This window comes from Amphibalanus amphitrite, unplaced genomic scaffold (assembly GCF_019059575.1).
Source record: "Amphibalanus amphitrite isolate SeventyFive unplaced genomic scaffold, NRLGWU_Aamphi_draft 000352F_arrow, whole genome shotgun sequence".
NCBI lineage: Eukaryota > Metazoa > Arthropoda > Thecostraca > Balanomorpha > Balanidae > Amphibalanus > Amphibalanus amphitrite.
In genome coordinates, this window is record NW_024881846.1 from 223219 (window position 1) to 243339 (window position 20121).

Genomic DNA, 20121 nt, shown 5'->3' on the forward strand with positions numbered 1-20121 from the left:
TCTCTAATGACGTTCGCCTGACTCAGTCTCGACTGCTTGCGACGTCGTAACGAGCAATTCACGCGAACTTGGCGAGGTCACGGAGGCCGGCAGTTGGCACATTCTTGTTGGCCAGCCCATTCTTTCTACATATGTTGTGCAATGCATTCTTGTCGAAAGGAATCAAGTGAAATGACCCCCTGCCAATTTCCTTTGGTAAATTTCTGGTAATGCCCGGTAATTTCTCGAACTTTGCAGGGTGAACGGAAGTGCCCCACCTCTTGAACGAATGTGCCCCATAGGTGGGGCAGTTTCGTGCAAATGTTCAGAGTTATTAAAAGTCATTTTTTTCTAATGGAAGCAATAATTTTAGAGGATAACTTTTAAAGAGGAAAACTATCTGCAATAGTTCCTTTCCATACTACAATCAACAATTTTGTCATTGCACTAACCAAAGAACAGATATATGGGTTTATCCATTTTTTGCACGAATGTGCCCCACTCTCCCCTAAGGATGCTGGCTGAGGGGCCCCACACACCCGGCCAAATTACCCTGCTAGTGGGGCAATTTGGCCGCCTTGCAGACCTTTGTAATACGTCACAATTTCAATATAAGTAATTACTCTATCATTTCAAGTTCACTGTCCAGTAAAGTAAAATGAATGCGATATCTGCCAGCGTTGAGAAAATGCAGAGATGTGTCGTCAATTTTAAGTTATATCGTTTTCTAAAAAAGCGGCCAAATTACCCCAACCTCCCCTAATCCATTGTGCCATAATTTACACAGTAAGTAATGTGTTGCAATCACCGAGCACACCATATCTTTCTCCGGCATCCATATCGCGTCTCTAACGTTGAATCTTTACGAGTCGTGTTACGTCGGTTCGGTGCCCAAATATCGACGGTCGATAGTGCGGTGATCTGCGAGACGGAAGCGGGGACAAACAAGCTAAAAACGAGGGACCGACGATCTGGCGGCTTCCAATCCAACGACGACTTCGGTGTTGGAAGAGATGATAATCAACTCAAAATCAGATAGCCTGCATCATTCAAACTTCGTCGGCTATACCTCACGGGGCAGGAGACAGCCTGCTTGGCAGAGGCAAACCAGCTTAGGCATCCCTCTCTGAAATGCAGCGTGTGATGTGCATTTTCTTAAAAGCACAGTACCGGCACTGAGTCTCGTATAGCAGGCAGCGTGGCAAAAACAAGGTAACTCTTTTCTGCGTGAACGGGAACAAGGGTACTCACAGCAAGATCTAAAATACCTAGAAATGCTGTTACATAATGGAAGTGCATAAAGCTCAGATAGAACACGTGCCAAAATTCATTTCGGGATGTGATGTCTGCTTTCTAGAACAGGCTGCACTTGTTTTTTGTTTTGTTTTTCATATATCTTTAGTTACATATTCATTCAAAAACATTGCCCATAATAAACAAGGAGCGCATAACTCAATCACCTGAAAGAATGGACTGATTCGATATTTTATTCAGTAATCTAATCTGCTCTTCTCGATGACTTTGCGACTTGCAGTGACCTGACTCCACCAGTGCCCCAGTGACAGTACCCAGGTCACCTCTGCGGCCCCGTGACCCGCCGTGTGCCCCCGGGCGGTCACCGCGCCGCAGGGGTGACCCACTGTGTGCCCTCGGGCGGTCTGCGCGTGCCGGCGTCTCGGCAGCGCGCGCCACTGATGAGGCCGCTATTAATCAGTGCCCGCGGCTACACTGGCAGCGTCACTGGCAGCGGCAATCACAGCCCGACTCTAATGGCGGTCGCCGGACGGAGCAAAGGTCAGCGGCTGCCACCGTCCGGCGGCCGCCGACCACTGCTAACGACCGCACCGCCATCGCAAACCGGCTGCGAGTTAATCAGCGCGGCCGGCCCGCTGGGAGCGCTCGTCAGGACGTGGACACAGTTGCAGGGGGTACAATTTAGCAGCACATACCCCTGCTGCGATACAATGGAGCATTGTGTTGTAGGGGCGTTCATGATCCGTTGCGAGACATATGGGATACCCAGAATGGTGTAAAAAAATTAACTGTCGCAAAGAAGAGAGAAAGAGAGAGAGAGAGAGAGAGAGAGAGAGAGAGAGAGAGAGAGAGAGAGAGAGAGAGAGAGAGAGAGAGAGAGAGAGAGAGAGAGAGAGAGAGAGACGTGAAATGAAAAAAAAAATCAATGAAATATACGCATCAATGAATGACAACATTGGGAGTTCACTCTCGCAATGTATGTAAATATACAAATATCCTGACCGCTTTTAATTCATCGTCGATCAAAATAGCACAAATAATGCCGTTGCTTAATAACACTGACTCTACAAGCTCTACTAATTTCTAAAGCCACAGCCCACTTACTTTTTAAAGCGTGAGAAGACGGAAACGTGACTCCACATTTATGAATAGGAAGCTCCACTCTCATAAATAAATTATCTGTCAGTCAAGTACCACTCCACCATCATAACGGGAACGATTCCACACTTCAGCATCACTCGAGGCCCCTACACTCTCGATTTTAACGCAAAAGACCCGACCCTCACCCACCTGATGCGCCGTCGGGGCGGCCCTGCGGCACTCACTTTGACTTAGGAGACCTGCGGCACTCACCTTGACATAGGAGACCTGCGGCACCTCTGCCTGGATGCCGGACGACTTGGTGGTCATGGTGAGCAGGGTGGTGATGCCGAGCGTCACACGGCCCGGTACAGAGTCCACGTCCATCCAGAAGCTCACCCACGAGATCATCACGATCAGGATGGTGGGGATGTACGACTGCACCAGGTGGAAGCCCAGCGACCGGCGCAGTGTGAACGCCGCCTGTAGGCAACTGTAGTCGCCTGCAGAGGGACAGGGGAGGTCAGAACAGTGGGAGACACGAGCTGGCAGCGGCAGAGGAAAGCAGCGGGGAGATGGACAGTGGAGAGTCCCAGGAAATGTGCGCACCGTTAGCCAGAAACATGGAGAAACGCCTACTCATGAAAAGCTAAGCTAATTTTAGTGGCTTTAATTTTACTGTGCTCTGCAGGATAAGAAAATAAACACGAAGGCCGTTGAGTTAGTATCAATGACAAAATGAAATATCAAATATTTTTGCCTTCCATCGTAAATGTCTGTCCCGCGTCCGGAGAATGCAATAGACTGCGTTACATTATATTCACGAAGCAAAAGACTAAGCCTGGTCTGATCTTGTCAGCTATAAACGTGGATATGCTTATATAAGCGTAGATGTGTTTATATAAGCGTAGATCTTTTTGTTAATTAAGTCTGTCATAATGTTAAAGTCAAAGCCACCGCACCTAGCGGACCAGCCGGATCTTTGTAGAGCTTTGCAATTCCCGGGAATAGCTGATTGAGAAGCTGTGCTCTGTTACTCTGAAATCCTGTCTGAAGCTCTATGATACATGCATTTTGACATTTCAATGGTTTGTATTGGCTGCTTCCTATGCTGCAAGCAACGCAAAAATAAAAACGCACTAAGTATTTTCTAGTTTCAATCAGTATGGTTTTTAGTTTTTACTGTTCAAAACATATCATTTTGCTGTCGCTACTTCGAAAGAGAGACTGTTTTGTCAGAACACTAGTAGGCACGCACAATCCTTACAACTGTCGTACCAATCGCATTTCTCACTCACCTATACTTGATGATTGTTCCTGTTCACACATGGATGTTTCCACGCCACCAAACTCAAACTGCGGCATCTTGAGACTCTCGTAGAGGACGACAGGCTTTTCAGTCTTCCAGCGGAGCTCCAGTTCAGAGAGCGTTTTGGAAACTGCAACAGGAAGAGGAAGAGAGTCAGAGGGAGAAATATGTAGGGAGAAAGATGGTGTGTGAGAGAGAGAGAGGGAAAGGAAGAGGGAGAAAAGAGAAAGAGAGAGAGAGGAGATAGAGGGAGAAAGAGAGAGAGAGAGAGAAGAGAGAGAGAGAAGAGAGAGAGAGAGAAGAGAGAGAGAGAAGAGAGAGAGAGAGAGAGAGAGAGAGAGAGAGAGAGAGAGAGAGAGAGAGAGAGAGAGAGAGAGAGAGAGAGAGAGAGAGAGAGAGAGAGAGAGAGAGAGAGAGAGAGAGAGAGAGAGAGAGAGAGAGAGAGAGAGAGAGCGAGAGAAGTGTAGTTTGGACGCTCACTCAGGGCCTGTCAATGCCAGTGGGTGGTAGATTATCGACTGAACTGCGCGCCTGGCGACCCATCGACACAGCCCAGATGCTCTGTTGACAAAATGATTAATGGACAACTCGAAATCCTGATTGTTTCCAAATGATGTGGAAAATGAACAACCGATGAAGCATTGGGTTTCAGAGTTGAAATGCAGGTTACGGTTTCTTTGTCAGGAATACACAGCAGGGGACAAGCTCGTTCCGAAGGAATCGGAGCTTAGTGAAGAAGATTTCAGCATCAAACTTTTCATCACAGAACTTGACGCTTCTTTATTTCAAGTAAAAGCGTATCTTGTAAGAATAGGTATTAGGTATTATCAGTTTTTGTAAAATGGCAATGATAGAAATGGTAAGAAGTTAATCACTTACAGCTGCCGATCTCCATCGTGCATACTTGGTAGTCCAGAGGGAACTTGGACACTTCCATCATACAGGCAAAGATCAGCTTCAACCTAAAAAATAAAATAAAAAACACCCACACATGTCATTGCTGTCCATATGACGTCAGGAAAACATTTGAGAAGACAAACTCACTTGCGGCATTTCGCACTAGCTTGCATATTATAGACAGTCTCATCAGCCATAAGGTTAGTAGGTACCTATTGTTAAGAAATGGCACGATGGCATAGTTGCAATCTTCACATATAGGTAATCAACAATATGTCAAGCAAGCGCGACCACTACATACCTACATAAAGCGCGGAACTCTCACCTAAGCATGTAGAAAATTTTCCCGCCTGGATTCAGTCGTATTAGGACGTTGGGCACTGTGACAAACTGAAACTCGCCGTGCTTGGCGTTCGGAAAGTACACCTCTGGTTTCCAGATGGCCTTGACCAGGTTCGGGTCGTTCAGGTCAAGCGGCGTAGTGATGTCTTTGTGCCGGAGCCGTGGATCGGTCCAGTATTGCCGCAGATATAGGTCCACCTCGTAGTCCTGGCGAAAAGAAAAGTATCGTTTGTCACGTTCTGGGATGATACCTGTTGTAGGGTTCAATTGGTCAGAGTATTCAGCACTTCGAGCCTCATTGCAGCTGATTTAACCAATCTGGATACGATGTGCTTACAATAGCGCGTTCGGTTCGATTTATTGGGACAAAGGAAACAATCGAATAAATGTATTTTTCATTATTTTCAGGACCCTAGTCATTGAAAGGTGGCTGAGAAATAAAGGGGCTTCTGTCAGTCGTCGCACTCTTGACGGCAGGGTTTAAACTTGTGCATTAGCATACGATGTTTGGGCAAACTGGGTCCCTCTCTCAACGTTTAAAGGTAGTGTGCCAGCTTTCTTGGACCGTATGGAGTTAATGGCCCAGATAAGGAGAACCGGATTTTTAGAACTTATCCATACCTTCAAAACTCATGGAAACGTCTTAAATTCTTCAAATTTTGAGTACCCCAGTGCGAAATTCGCCCCGACGGGTTGTCGGTCGTACCCCAACCACATTTCACACCACTATGAACAATAAATGCACACACTGAAATCGCTATTACCGATATGTTCATCCAATCAAGTTTCGATAAACCCGTTCATCATCATCTCCTGCGGTTTCGAACACGCCTGTTAGGTGGCTTCTGATGCTCGTCGAGGTCGGAATTTCCAAATACGCGTGGTGCGTCGGGCCGCGCGCTCTGACTTCGGCCAAGAAAAATGCGTAAGCTGATCATTGTCATTTCTGCCACTTGCGTGTGGTGAAATGGGGTCATAACTTATAAGACGGCTTTTTCATATCAATTATTTTACATAAAATCATATTTCAAACCATAAATAATGTTCGACAGCCAAATAAAAGAAACAATACCAATACGGGCTTACAGTTTAAGGCTCGACATTGTGTTGTCTACGATTAGACAGCTGATAACTCATTCCCGTACGTCGTATGGTCGTAACACTATAATGACCTTTGCTTATTGTCACAAGTGCGCCGCATTCGCGATTGTTGCCCGACGCCTGTTTGCAGGTGAGCCCACTACAGTTGTTATACATATCTAAAAACCGAAAAACTTTTAGGCGAAAAGGCACTATTCCGGGCCCATTTTTGATTTTTTTTTGCGATATTAGGTAAAAACAGAAGCTTCTTATCCTAGGAAAAATAAAATGGGAAATCTTTCAAAGGTGGCACACTACCTTTAAACGCAACATAATGCCAACATAAGTGCGAAATAAATTGAATTATGAATATTCATCCGTTAGACCACTTCCTTTTACGATACCAAATGAAAAGCTTTCAGATAAAAAGCACAGAAATAAGGAGACAATTAGTCACGTCATTCTACTTCCGTAACGTTTCATAATTCCCGTTGATTTGCTCTGACAGCCTATGTTGATTTTCATTGGACTGGTTAAGTAACAGCGAACTGCAATTTCGAGCCAGGTTTGTTCGGTCCGTTTGCATTTGAAATTGGCACACCGAGTTCCTCTCGCCTCGCCTATATCTTTGGAGGACGAACAGATAGCGAGAAGTGCTCTCATCCGCTGCCTGAATTCGGGGAAATCCCGGCCAAAGATCGAGCTATCATGTTGCTCAACGCCGGCTGAATGTCATTATTTGCGGTGAAAGAGGAACGATTTATGAAAGGATCCTGATGTCATTAATTTTAAGTATCTTTGTAAAATGTGTCAAACCATGTATTTCATAGCAAACAATGCGTCGGAAAAAACAATGCGTCTGCATCTGAAATGTGTCATTTAGCTTAGGCCTCATCCAAGTAGCGGCCTCATCAAGACCCTAATCTGCAGCTGGTCAGCATGGCTGGCTAGTCTTCAGTTAACTTGAACGAAGGGTGTCACTCGAGCAAAGCAGGCCGCTACGCATCAGGGCCGCACAGTGCACATTGCAGGGGCTGCAGTGAGCAGAATGCAAGTCTCTTCGGAGCCCTTCGCTATGGCTCCTATTCTTGGTCCGCTCTGTGAATGCTTTTTCGAGCCCATAATAAGACTGAATCATAAATTCAATAAAATGTGTTGAATGAATGCCGATTTAGGGGTTCTTCAGTCCCTTGCATAACGCTAGATAGGTGTTCACTATCGTCAGTGGCCAGCCCTAGTCTTTGCTATTTCTGCTGACATCCCTGCTGTGCTCTCTTTTCTTTTGACGTGTTGTAGCGGATAACATTGCCACCCGACTTTTTATCATATATTGAACCGTTCATCGAGTTAGATGATCGCCAAATAAACGCCTGCAATTTAGCTAATGACTACCTAACTAATGCTTGTCTTGATCAATCTCATGAGCGCACATGGATAAAAGGTTCAACAGTGAACACGCACCCCCTCCCGTAAGAGGAATTAAGAGCAGCAACAAATTAATTTTATCGCATCACTGTACCAGTGACGTCTAAAGGCCTGGTTACACTATGCGTTTTCTGCGTGCGTTTTTAGCGAGTTTGCGTGTTTTGCGTAATATCGTTCTAGAAAAAAGGTTATTATTAATTTTACTTCTTTGATATTTGTATAAAAGTTAATAAAACGTTTATGTTAATTAAAAGTTTATATGAAAAACATATAACAAAAACGTAATGTCGTTTCTTTCTCGAACGATATTCCGCAAATCACGCAAACTCGCAAAAACGCACGCAGAAAACGCATAGTGTAGCCAGGCCTTAAGCCTGAAACAGACTCTTTCCGCAGTCAGGAAATCGCATGCGAGAGCCTATTCAAATACATGGAAGCACGCTCGCATCAATCGCACACACCTCCCGCATGCGATTAATGCAGGAGGAATTATAATGTATTTAAATAGGCTCTCGCATGCGATTTCCTGAATGCGGGAAGTGTTTCAGCCTTAAAGGAAATAGTTCACTTTTTAACATGGGTTTTGAACTGGAATAGCAGTTCCGTAGCTTGGGCTGAGACGAGCATAAATCAGGAGCTTTTACAGCCCAACGATCACCCTAGGCAAAGATATTCTATTTCTCGTCCCGAAAAAGGTGTCTTGCGTTGAGGATGTGTGCCTTGCATATATTTCCATCCAGTATGAAAAGAGCATGGGTCCCGAAATTTCTTCAGAAAGTAGAGAAATTATCTACGAGAACTCTAGAGAAATTCTCGTACTGATCAATTAGGACATTCAGGGGAGCAATATCAGATCGAGCAGATCGCCCAAATGCCGGTGGCTGCGATAATTTCTCTGTTTCTGAAGAATTTTCGGGACCCATGCTCTTTTCATACTGGATCGCGTGTGCCTTACAGAAACTGAAAAGTTATTCCTATATCAAAATATAGAAAATAATCTTTTGTTATAAAAAGGTTTTATTTTCTTTGCTGATTATTTTGAACATAAAAAAACATAAATCCGTTGCAAAAAAATAATTTCGTGAAAGTGAACTATTTCCTTTAACGCCCGAGCTGTGCCATTTTACTGAGTGGACATCGGTTTCCACGTGCCAGCCTGTCGATAGGCGTTTGGTGGTGTTCGGCCGCTGTTTACCGGCGCTGGGCCGGGGCGCGCCAGACCATTAAAGTTGCGATCCGGCCAGCGGCTTTGTGTTTGCCACACACCATTATGGTGGCCATCGGGGGCTCAATGTTCTTGTTGTGCCTTCCCAAACCGGCGGCATTTGCTGCTCGCTTCCGGCGGTTTGCAGCGCAATCGGTGCCTTTAATTATCCATTCGAGGTAGCCACTAAAACAACACGTGTTGGGAGGTCTTTGGTTTGATTTATCGCGCGTATGGGCATCGTTTGTCTTATTAGATACATAACTTTATTGTATCTTCCCTATCACCATATCAACTGATTAATTAATCATTCGGATTGTTCTCCAAATGTTCTTACCATTGTTGATGGGTTGATGGAACCAAAACTGCGTATGTATAGCTCCACAGTTACTTCTGTGGGGGTATCTGAAACAGAACAGCCAACCAAAGCAAACAGAGGTCAGTGATCTGTTGCAAACTACGGAAGCAAGCATGTTACGGATGGATGTGCTGATGATCGTAAATCTAATATGTTCCGTTAAACAGGAACAACTGCTGACACAAAGACACGCAAAGTCAAGCACATACTCATTTGATGGAAATGGTTGGTTATATTTATGGAAATAGATATTATGGTTATGTTTATATAACCATTGGATGGGAGAACTTCTTCGCTTCGTCACACTGCACGTCAACAGCATTACCTCCCGTTCAGGGAATTTCAGGAAGGAGCGCAATAGAGTTCCGCCTCGGACCTACCGCGGAAAATTCGTCAACTGTTAAATCTTACGTTCAGCTTTGACCCTAGAGTGGACCATTTGTCTTGGGCCGGTTGATCGAGAAGCCTGGCTGAATATCCGAGAGTGAGACAAATACCAGCCTGCAGGAAGCCAGGAAGGGCGGTGGCGTGGAGAAAGGCCACTGCTGTGGCTTCTTTGACGATTGGTTGTTTACTGTTTGCAGTGGCTTGAAAGGTATTCAAGCATACAAGCAAAGTCTATTTGCGGAAAAAAGTTGTGGTGGTATGTCCAATGTGCCGGCCTTGACGGTGCCTTTAGCTCAGCCTTCGCTCAGCTAAAGGCAATGTCAACAAGCTAGAAACAAGCTGGAAACGTCGTCAAGGTGGAAAAAGGCTGGTTGCGGACTGCGAGCTTGTTTCGGTGCACTTTTTTGCTGCTATAGTATCATTACTTCTCTGCAGCACACTCAACTTTGTCTAATATTGCTGGCTGTTTTTGAACTCCTGTGCCATAACTCTACAAGGGCCTCATCTTAAGTACGAAGTAATTTAATTCAGCTCCACTCATTATTCAGGCTTGAACTACTCGAGAACACTTAAAAAGCGTTCTACCTCTTAAAACCTTACCTTCAGCGAACGTTGGTGTTGCCCTGCGGTCATAGTTTTTGAGCATCATGTCGAGCACCCGTAGCTCCGTTACATTGAAGTACGCTCTGTGGAGAACACAGCAAGGCCAGCAGTTAGACTGAAGGAAGGGGCATTACGTGGCGGCTTAGAGCAAAGCTGAAAACCGCTGAACTGAAATACATTGGTTGGGTCTCCACTCGAGCGTCTGTGAAAATTTCTGACACTGATAAAACTATGCTTATTGGTCAAAATGTACAAACATACACACATACAGGGTGGGGCAGCATAATCGGGAATGCTTTTTGGGCTCTAATCATGAGTAGGCATGACATTATTTTGATAAATTATAGCATGGCAATGAAACGCCCAAAAGTTGTGCATCATCTAACATGACTACATCCATGAGCATGCAACCTCCTGGAAAAGAGCAGCAAAATAGTTCGACGGTGCTCCAAGTGCTTTGCGCGCGCCCATAGACACTAATGTTAAACGAGTAAAACAAGAACATTTTGTTGAAACCCCTGCAATTCCACGTAAAGGTTGCTGGACAGGTCAACGTGTTATCACGGACAATAAGGATTGTGTGGGAATACTTAGGACAAAAGGTTAACGTAATCGTCGTAAAATAACTCTTAGCAGAGGACATACAGATGACTCACTTGAATATAAGGAAGACGCTCTTGAGCATATTAAAAAGAAACAATGCTCAAAACTTCAGCGACCAAAAATCTCACCACCGACTGGAATACGACAAAAAAGAATGGCAAGCCATATAGGGGATTGTATCGAGAATATTCCAGCGGTCATGCAAAGTAAACATCCTGTTGGGGTGATGGACCTATGGGTGGTCTTCAAGGGAGGTGCACGTGGTGCACCCTACTTCATCGAGCCCAGATAAAATGAGCACCTCTGGTAAATACATCCGCACTGTGGCAGACTCATGTGGAGCCGTCGGAACAGAGGATCACTGACGGTCCAGATCACGTCTTACGAGGACTCTGTCTGTGCTGGTACTGCAGTGAGGACGACATGTTATTGTGTAGGGCACCTCCACCTGAGATGAACCAAAAACTTCTGGTCCTTCAACTCCGCCGATTTAAATCCGACCAAATTCTTTACATGGAGCGTTTTTTGGTAGAAGGTTAATGAACAACTTATCATCAGTAAAGACGGTCTTCAGTGCAAGGTACGATGCTGATGGGCGATCATGGACAAGCAGGAGGTTGCACGTGCATGCGCGTGCTTTTGGACCCGCCTTGAGAAGGTCATCGACGCCGAGGGCGGTCACATAGGATGAGAGATAGGTAAAAGGTGACCAATTGATGGGATGTTGCTAAAATAGTGCTTGGAGCTGTATTTTTAAATTCATGACCAAATAATCCCGTTTGATATTTATTCCCGATTATGCTGCCCCACCCTGTACAGCACAATATTAATATGTACCTATGTTTCGATGTCATTGCGTAATAGTGCAGCGGTAATGGGAAACGCGCAGTACGCATCCTTACCGTATTCGTAAGTACGAGTATACCTAATAAAAGTTGGGAAAATGTCCATTTTTCAACGCTATGCCATGCTTTGAATGGATAAGTCAGGAATTTAATTCCAGTTGGAACTATATCATTGCATTATCTGTCACCAGCTTCGCATTTAATTCCTATTGCTGATTTCATATCGCATCTGCAGTTTGTCCTCGCGTTGGGCGGTGGCCCCGCTGGACCCCCACACGGAGACCTGCCTCCGGTCCGGCGCGGTGGCACGGCTGCCCCTGACAGCACGTCGCCCTGTCGATAATCAGAAGAGAGTCGCGCCGCTGCCGACGGCTTTGTGCCGGCGCGGGGCAGCGGGTGCGGCGGGTCGCGCCGGTCCCAGCCGACACTCCGATCGTCCCGGGATAATCGGCCAGACTGCAGCCCAGCCCTGCACGGCGACATGTCTTCATCGAGCAGCAGGTCGCGTCTGCTCTGACCGGAGCCGAGTCCTGCACATTGCAGTGCACAGTTCATACCTTGGGCGAGCGTGGGTCCGCGTCTGCTCCTATTTCCACAGCGACCATAATTCGCGCTGAGTTTACACCATCTATGATTCAAAAGAATAAAGCATATTTCTTTGGAGGTTTCAGGTTATCTGCCTCGATCAAAGACCTCTTTATAGCTCTGTACTGAGGGAAACAGAGGTATGTGTCTCGATTTAATAATGTGCGAAAAATAAAAGCGAGATTGCTTACATAAGACTCAAAGAACCTGAACAGATTAGCTCAAACATGAGGCAATGATACATTTTTCCCGCCCATCGAGGGTCTCTAATTTTACGATAAAAGAAATGTATTTAAAGCCGTGCAGCTAATTGGTGCTTGACCCGTGACCGGAAGCTGGTGTCGAAGCATGATGGTGAGAAGATCGCTTACAATTGTTTTGGAAAGTAGACCTTCATTATGTTATTGCTGTTGAAATCAGTACAGATTCGGAGCACTGATTTTGGCTCCAGCGGTAATTGTGTTACGGGGAAAATCCAATCACCCATTACTTCGAATCACAGTTAGCAAATTATGGGATTAGATTATTCAAGGCAGGGATAGAGGCTTTGGGGACTGACAGAAACCCCTCCCTCATACGCTTAACCAAGTAGGTATATACAATATCCCCGACCCCGTCGGATCTCAAGTGGAGAATTAGGCGCCCGTTTCGACAAGAAGGAATGGTAATTAGCATGCCCCCAGCTGCTAATTAGTGGGAGAAACTGTGACATTTCAGCCCACGCTGGGTTGAATTCTCGTCTGAGCCAGGCTGCAGAGCAGGATGGGATCCTAAGACTCACGAGAACTATATACGGATGGCTATTACTTTGCCTGGCGTGCCGTGGGCTTTGGCCACAGCAAAAGTTACGACATCTGATCCTAACATGTCAGGGTGAGTTACTAAAAGAGCTCGCACTTTTACGGTCATTTCCAAACACTTCGAGATTTGACCGGAGCTCAAAATACCTGCCAGCTGATGCAGGGCACAGGGCTGAAGCATTTGTTTCAAATGATTATCGCAACCCAGTAGGCATAAAGAATCTAGATGCGTACTGATCGGGCCATCATTTCTACACAGCACGTTTATTTCAGATGCTCCACCTGTATCCGACCCAGGCACAGACTAGCCAGTAGCACTCGAGCAGCACTCAGTTACCACCCTCTCCGCGGCTGGGTCGGGGGGGGGGGGGGGAGGTCTGCCATGACTGGTCTCTGTGGGCCAGTCCTTATTGGAGAGCTCCAAGATGGATTAGAGGGACCAAGGAACGACCAGCGAGCGCACTGCGCAGCTCCGTAATACAAGAGCCACTCATTGTTTTGAACGCCCTATGTTACAAAAATATCGAACAGTTTAATACATAGACAATTGCTCTGACATCAAGGATAAATAGATGCCGAAGTGAGTAGTGGCTTGTATCGTAAGCGTGAAATGTTTAAGAAAATAGGATGGATTTAATTAACAGTTTCTGCCTTTTTCACACCAAGAAATTTCATTTAGTTCAGTTCGATTGAATAACCATCTCAAGGCAGGAAGGATTTCATAGTAAGTCAACTGTGGAGAAATGCCGACGCGATTCTTTTGTCGATTTAATCCTATAAAACTAGGAACAGAGAACACCTTTTTAAGCAGACTGGGCTCATTACGGCTCATTACATTACGTTCCAGTGGCTTTAGATTCAGTCCGTGACGTTTTTTAGACACTCACTAGTATTTGTAATTAATTAGCATAATAACTTCTTTGACAAAGGCCAAAGGGTTTTGCTTGCCAAAATCGCATGTTACTCGAATGAAGTCCGAGTAAATGTAAGTTTGTTTGACGTATGAATACCTTCTATGAAATCACAATGTGCATTGGGGACGCCTGCGTCTTTACTTCTTTGTGTGCATGAGGTATTTCCAGTTACTGCAGCGTCCGTGCGTCGCTATTTCCATTCGATGTATCCAGAAGCAGTGCGTTTCTGTCGTGCTGGACACCCAAACAAGATGAAAGATAAATGAGATGGCAGACTTGTTACTAACGGCACTCTCAATGCGATTTTATTTCAACCCCAGAACTGTTGACAACGGCGGCAACATCATTCTAATTCAACACTTACGGCCGCGCCCGAAAGGTAGTACCAACCGCAGCAGCCCGGGGGCGTTTTTCGCCCCTATCTTACTCCGTAAACAAGGGAGCTACCGAAAAAGCGGTACCAAACGAAAGGTGTCAACGAGGAGGTTCTAAAACAGCCAAAATGTTTGAAATCAGGTCCATTTTCAAAATCAAAGACCAAGGTCAAAGGCAAAAGCCGGCATATCTACATAGTGATCTCAAACTAAATGCTCGTAGGACGGGAAGATGCATAAAACAGGCTAAAACGGATCGTAAACGAAAGACGAGAATCTGAAAAATCCGGTGATGTGCTCAAAATCCAAGGTCAGAATCAAAATCATGCTCAAAATTGGCCCCGCAAGACTTGCACTTTTTCGTATACTTTTTAAACTAAAGACCAATATGTTTTTTCAAGGTCTTTTGCGGCTTATCAGGTCAGTTTTGTGGTTCATGTTACAATACAAGGCTACCCTAAGTTCAAGGTCACGCAAGAGTATCCTTGCTAAAGGCTATTTCACTGATTCGAATAAGCCATTATTTGAACAGTTCGACTCAGTCAGCAGTTCGAATCAGTCAATTTTGCTATCCTGAGGCTTCAAACGAATACTTCGAGCAGAATGGATTCCAGATTCGTCATCGACGGCTACGAATACATCACATAGGACCTGTCATGTGCAAAAGTCATTCTCAATGTCACATGAGGTCAACATCAAACTTGAACTATTCCAAACAAAATGTATGACATTCGACGCATCTTGACAAAACGAGGGCGTTAGAGCTAATGCGTTGTGTAACAATGCTTTAGCTCTAAGAAACATTTTTGTTGGCTATTCGCGAAAAACTAAAACACCCATCTCAGGGTCGTAGACCTGACGTCTGACCTCAGGGTATCAAAATCATTTTTGCATTCTTTTCTGGGTCATAGCTACACATTAACACAGCCTTGCTAACAATTTGTCTTTATTTTTAAAACTCTATTTTGGCAGCTATTTGAAGTTTACGTCTGTGACGTTGAAAGTTGCCGTGCACTGCAAGAGTCTACCAAAATTGACCCTGTGACGTCATGAATGGGGCTAGGCTCAAACTGTTCACTCAGGAAGATGTCAAATTGGTGGCGAAAATATACTGGCGGTTTCGCACTCCTATCTATAAGCGCTCGGGAGCTATCGCAAATATGCTTGGAGGGGGGGGGGGCAAAAACACTTCCCCCAGGACCTCCAGGGTAAGTTACGAAGTGCAATGATTATTGTGTAATTGATGCGGACACCTTTCTAAAAGCTGGCAACTTAAGTTACCTATCACTCTCTGCTGTTGGCCACCTGGCTGGCCTGGTGCTCTTGTTTCGGAGCGGTGTTTGAAGGGCACTACATGCATTTGAAGAACAAAAACCGAAACCTATTCCGATTCGTGATGCACTAACTTTAAGTTGATATGAACACATTTTAGCATTGATTACCCGACAGTTTAAATATCGCTGAATAAGAAGCTCAGGAACATACGGTCTACAGACCTGATGCTGCCCGAATTAATAAGCACATACATGAATGAGCTATTGCACCTTGCATGTACATAGGCGTCCTTATTATAATAAGGACTGAGGACATTTAATAATTTAATAAGGACATTTACATCTTACCAGTTCAATGTTATTATGGCTATAGCCATAATAACATTGAACTGGTAAGATGTAAATGCAGGTAATTGGTACAGACATAAGCTGTTGCTTTGTTACCCCACGCAGATACACGATTATGGTTGACATCATGCAATGATGTGACACGTTGTGACCTCAAGGCACTGTTTGAGTCCCACTTCCAGCACTTGTGATGAATCAATTACAGTGATTCTACACAAAAAATTAAGGCTTGACCTTTTTTACTTGGGCATAATTAGTTCTCATTTGACATGTCATAGGCTCATGTTGCTAACAGCTTGCTGAAATCCGTCTTGTCTAAATTAATGGATATTATTCATATTTGTCAGCCCATTACAGTATTAACTGAAATATGAACTGCGAGCAAACTCGAGCTCCTTGCAGGAAAAGCCAATGAAACATTCGTTTAAGTTTGCTCGTTTTTCTTGTTAAGGATGCTCGGGTAATGGCAAAGCCGCAATGCTAAATGAGCTCATATTCTGCAAGCTGGAGTGTTAATAATGGAAGTGGCATCCCATAAAGGAAAACATATGGTAACAGACACGTCAGAGTAGTTTGCTATATTACCCGAATGTCCAATTTTATTGGTATGGATGACTAGTGCTGTCTTTAGGCCAAACTTTAAAGATTTACGGTGCTATTCTTACTTGGAGAGAACGGACAGAGCGCCACGCCGGCATCAGCTTCTGCAGAGGCACATTACCAGCGCCGGAAACGCACACAGTGTCATATTTCAGTGGCAGATAGCATAATGATAGTGATTTTCGGAGATTTGCACAGGAAATTGTGACAAACACACTGTCTCTTCTTGCAAAGAGGAAAAACACGTTGACGTTTTTTTTTTTGCTCGCTGAAATTATATGGTATAACTACTCACAACATTTTATATATGGAAGCCGGATAACGCGATCTTGTTCGGCTGAGGTTTTTGTTCACAGCTCTCCTGAGACATTTATATATACCATTTGATGACTTTGTTCGATTTATGGTTGTACGTGAAATCAATTCGATGTAAGCTTATCAAAGTACAGGCCGTTGCAGGTAAATCCGACACTTGGAAAAAAACGTGTTTATTCGAGTGCTATGCTCACGATGAAAAGTTTGGGCAGTATGTTACATCTCTATGATCAATTGCCTCCCCCAAAACACCGTAGGGGCGTGCCAACGGACGTCCCTACGTCTTCCAGCAAAACTCCGCCCCGGCGCACAAGGCCAGGACGACGCAGGCGTGGCTGCTCAACAACGTCCCTCACCACTGGTCGCCGGACTTGTGGCCGCCCTCCTCACCTGACTGCAACCCCTCGATTATTTCTTCTGGGGCGTGATCGAGGCCAAGACCAACAAGCACGCACACAATACCGTCGACTCTCTTAAGGCCGCCATCGTGGCAGAGTTCGCCGCCGTAGACAAGGACACGGTCGCCAAGGCGTGCGAATCATTTCGCCCTCGGCTTGAGATGGTCGTCGCCGCCGACGGCGGTTACATCGAGTAGAAGTGCAGCATATGACTCGAACTGGTGCTGAATAAAATGCCAGGCCTGTGTGTGCAATATTCATGCTTTCATTACCGATTTCGTATTTTGCCTCTCAAGTGTCGGGTTTACCTGCAACGCCCCAACATGGACAAGACACATTCAATATTCAGTTTGTGCCTAAACTCAGACTGGCTTATCTAAAGATTAAAATTCTGGCGCAGGACTTACACAAATGCACCACTCACAAGTTATTCCACTCTGTTTCGTTTGCCGTTTGAAACCCAAGGAAGTGGACCGATCGGCGCAACAAGCAAATGATAAAGAGACAGAAATACAGGGCAGTGAGCTTTTGACAGTGATAAGATCAATTGATTAGTGCAACAACCTCAACAGTCATTAATCGAAAACTGTGCTTGTTTTAAATCGGTCATTCTAGTGTTTCACTTATGCTACAAAAACATTATTTTTAAAACAAATTTAGCTAAACACGCCGTTCGGTCTTTCTTTTTCTTATTGACTCATGATAAATAAGCGAATGTTTCATCTGGTTATTAAAGTCAACTCTCTAAAGATGCCGTAAATAAAATGAGACCTAGAGGAAATAACCATCAAAATCTGTGGCTTTAAAAATAATAATCACATCAATCATAATTCATAGGAAAAGCACCCATCGTAGCTCTTTATTGCTGATCAACCCCATTTTGTCGCCAGAAACCAATTCTCCACATAACACCACTTGGACGCCTCACGCCACATCCTGTCATTTTTCACAAGAACTGCAAGTCGACATAACATGGAAAGTACGAGGGAGAGGGGTGTTTTGAAAGTCTTCTCACCTACTCGATACTCTGCCAGATGGAATATTTTTACGTGATCTGGGTGAAATTGGTTTTCTCAAACCGATAGCTAAGGCGGACGGAAAATATAAGAATGTGGAAATATTTCAGCCGTAAAAGGAAGCGTAAAAATCGGCACAACGCTGGAGGCAAAGCGCGCTATTGACGCCCGGAGCAGGCACTGATCTGTGAGCGTCATATCGTATCACACACAGTCAGCAGTGTCACCACCACTGACTGGCTCGGGACCTGTTGCCGCCCATATGGTGTCATAGTCAGTAGTCACAGCTGATCCAGTGTCCCTCATCGCCTGCTGATAGCGCTGAATGGCTAGAGCATCTGTTAATAATGACTCAAATGAGGTAGAAGCGCAGCAAATCATTCGTTACGACCAATTATGTCAATCTATTGGCCACCGTGCCAGAATCAATCTGATCTCCTCCCTAAATGTGGATGTCTTAGAAGCAGTGCCCTTTGCACATTGCACAAACTGAGTTACACAAAGCAGACGATCACTGGCCCTGCAGGCGGCCCCGGGCTGCAGTCGAACGGTCGCATACGACGGACGGTCGAGCCGGCAATAACCAAAAAGCAATAACGGGGTGGGCCGACCGGTCGACTCGGCGGCCACAATGGTCTCGGTCGACAATTGCCTGGCTTTGCTGCTAGCCTGCAGAGCCAGTCAGCGGAAATATGGATACTGCGCTCTTGACACCTTATAGCACCGTGAAAGGAAGAAAGATCTGGAGAGCAAGAATGTCAGGCCAGGCCCAGTCAGGGAAAAGAATAGCCGCTTCCACCTCGGCTCGTAACGGAGCATGGCTGGTGATCCGAGAGGAAAAGGAGTTTGAAAAGCACACGGGCTGAACGATCTTTGGCGGCAGCGATAGATGAATTGCCTGTTGACTGGAGACGAGAGATATCATAGGCCATAGCTAAGACTGGAAGCTCGAAGCTGAGCCAGAATTGCACACAATTGGAATCTTATTTTTAATGGATCTGAAAAATAAGAATTCATTGTTAGTGGGACGGTTAATTCATTCGACTAACGATGGCTAGAGAAGACCCGAACTAAATTCATTTTGTCGTGTTTTTGTTCTCATTCATGAGCAGTAATTGAACAACGGACATTAAATAGCGCAAAATATCATTATTGTGGTGATATAGGTAGCTAAGTCTGCACATTGTCACATCAATGCTAATACATCAGGGGTAAGATCTTTGCAAAATAGCTTTGAATTATACGCATGGATTAGCAACTTGGACTAATCGGGTTGATTGGCCAGGCCAGCTCACTTTCCATTCCACATCACCGACCAGCCCATCAAAGAACCATGTAAGCCAAGTCTCAACTGGACCAGCCGGTGTGGTGACTCGGTCCGCCGGCGGCGATTGTAGCTGACTCGTTAGCACGATCTAACAGCGGTCACTGCTGTCCAGCTGACCTGATCTGACCCAACAGTGCAGCCAGAGAGCGGTTTCTGCTGCCCCTGACCCTTTTGATCTGACCCGTAGCGGTCAGACAGCTGACCCTTCTGATCTGACCCCGCCGCCTTCAAAGCTGCGGACCAGCCGCTGCGCCGCGCTCCGATGGCTAGAGAAATCAGCCGAGTGGCTCTACTCCGCTACCGGCTACGGCGTGAAATCCAATTGGTAAATGAGCTCGGGAACCGGCGGGCGGGCGGAGCGGCTCTGACATTGGCACCTGCACTCCGGTAGGGCCTCCGGCGAGGTAATGCCCCTCATACGGGATCAGAGGGGGCGCACCGTTTGATCTCGAATGGGAATCCATGTGTGGCTTCCAGATATGCCGAGCCGTGCTAATATCAGGTGGTATCAGAAAGGAAGAGGATCTCCAAGACGGGTTAAGCTTGTTTGATAGCTCGTCTGTTTGTTGAAAAAGTCGTTCGTAAATGGCTTCGGCAGATGTTTAAACGGTATATGTACCGAGGTGTTGAGATAGGTTTTGCCTGTTTTGGTCAAGCAACTGGTTGAGTGTTTATTCAAAAAAGGCGTCGTGAAATCGTATCTAATGAATTTATTACATTTAGAGTCTTATCGGTTAGCCCGCTTACACAAAATGAAGCGAAATGAACGATATTTCACATTTCATGGGACTTCAATGTGCGTAC

General features: G+C 45.4%; 1 protein-coding gene across 1 annotated transcript in view; it reads right to left on the reverse strand.

The window, feature by feature from the left end:
- Nucleotides 1-20121, reverse strand: part of LOC122389276 (glycine receptor subunit alphaZ1-like) — a 36518-nt gene that overhangs the window by 8948 nt on the left and 7449 nt on the right. The window contains exons 2-7 of the mRNA XM_043381154.1: nt 9916-10001; nt 8908-8975; nt 4845-5068; nt 4502-4584; nt 3612-3752; nt 2587-2816 (exon numbers count right to left, since the gene is read on the reverse strand). Coding sequence (XP_043237089.1) covers nt 2587-2816; nt 3612-3752; nt 4502-4584; nt 4845-5068; nt 8908-8975; nt 9916-10001 — 832 coding nt within the window. The remainder of the gene's footprint in view (nt 1-2586; nt 2817-3611; nt 3753-4501; nt 4585-4844; nt 5069-8907; nt 8976-9915; nt 10002-20121) is intronic.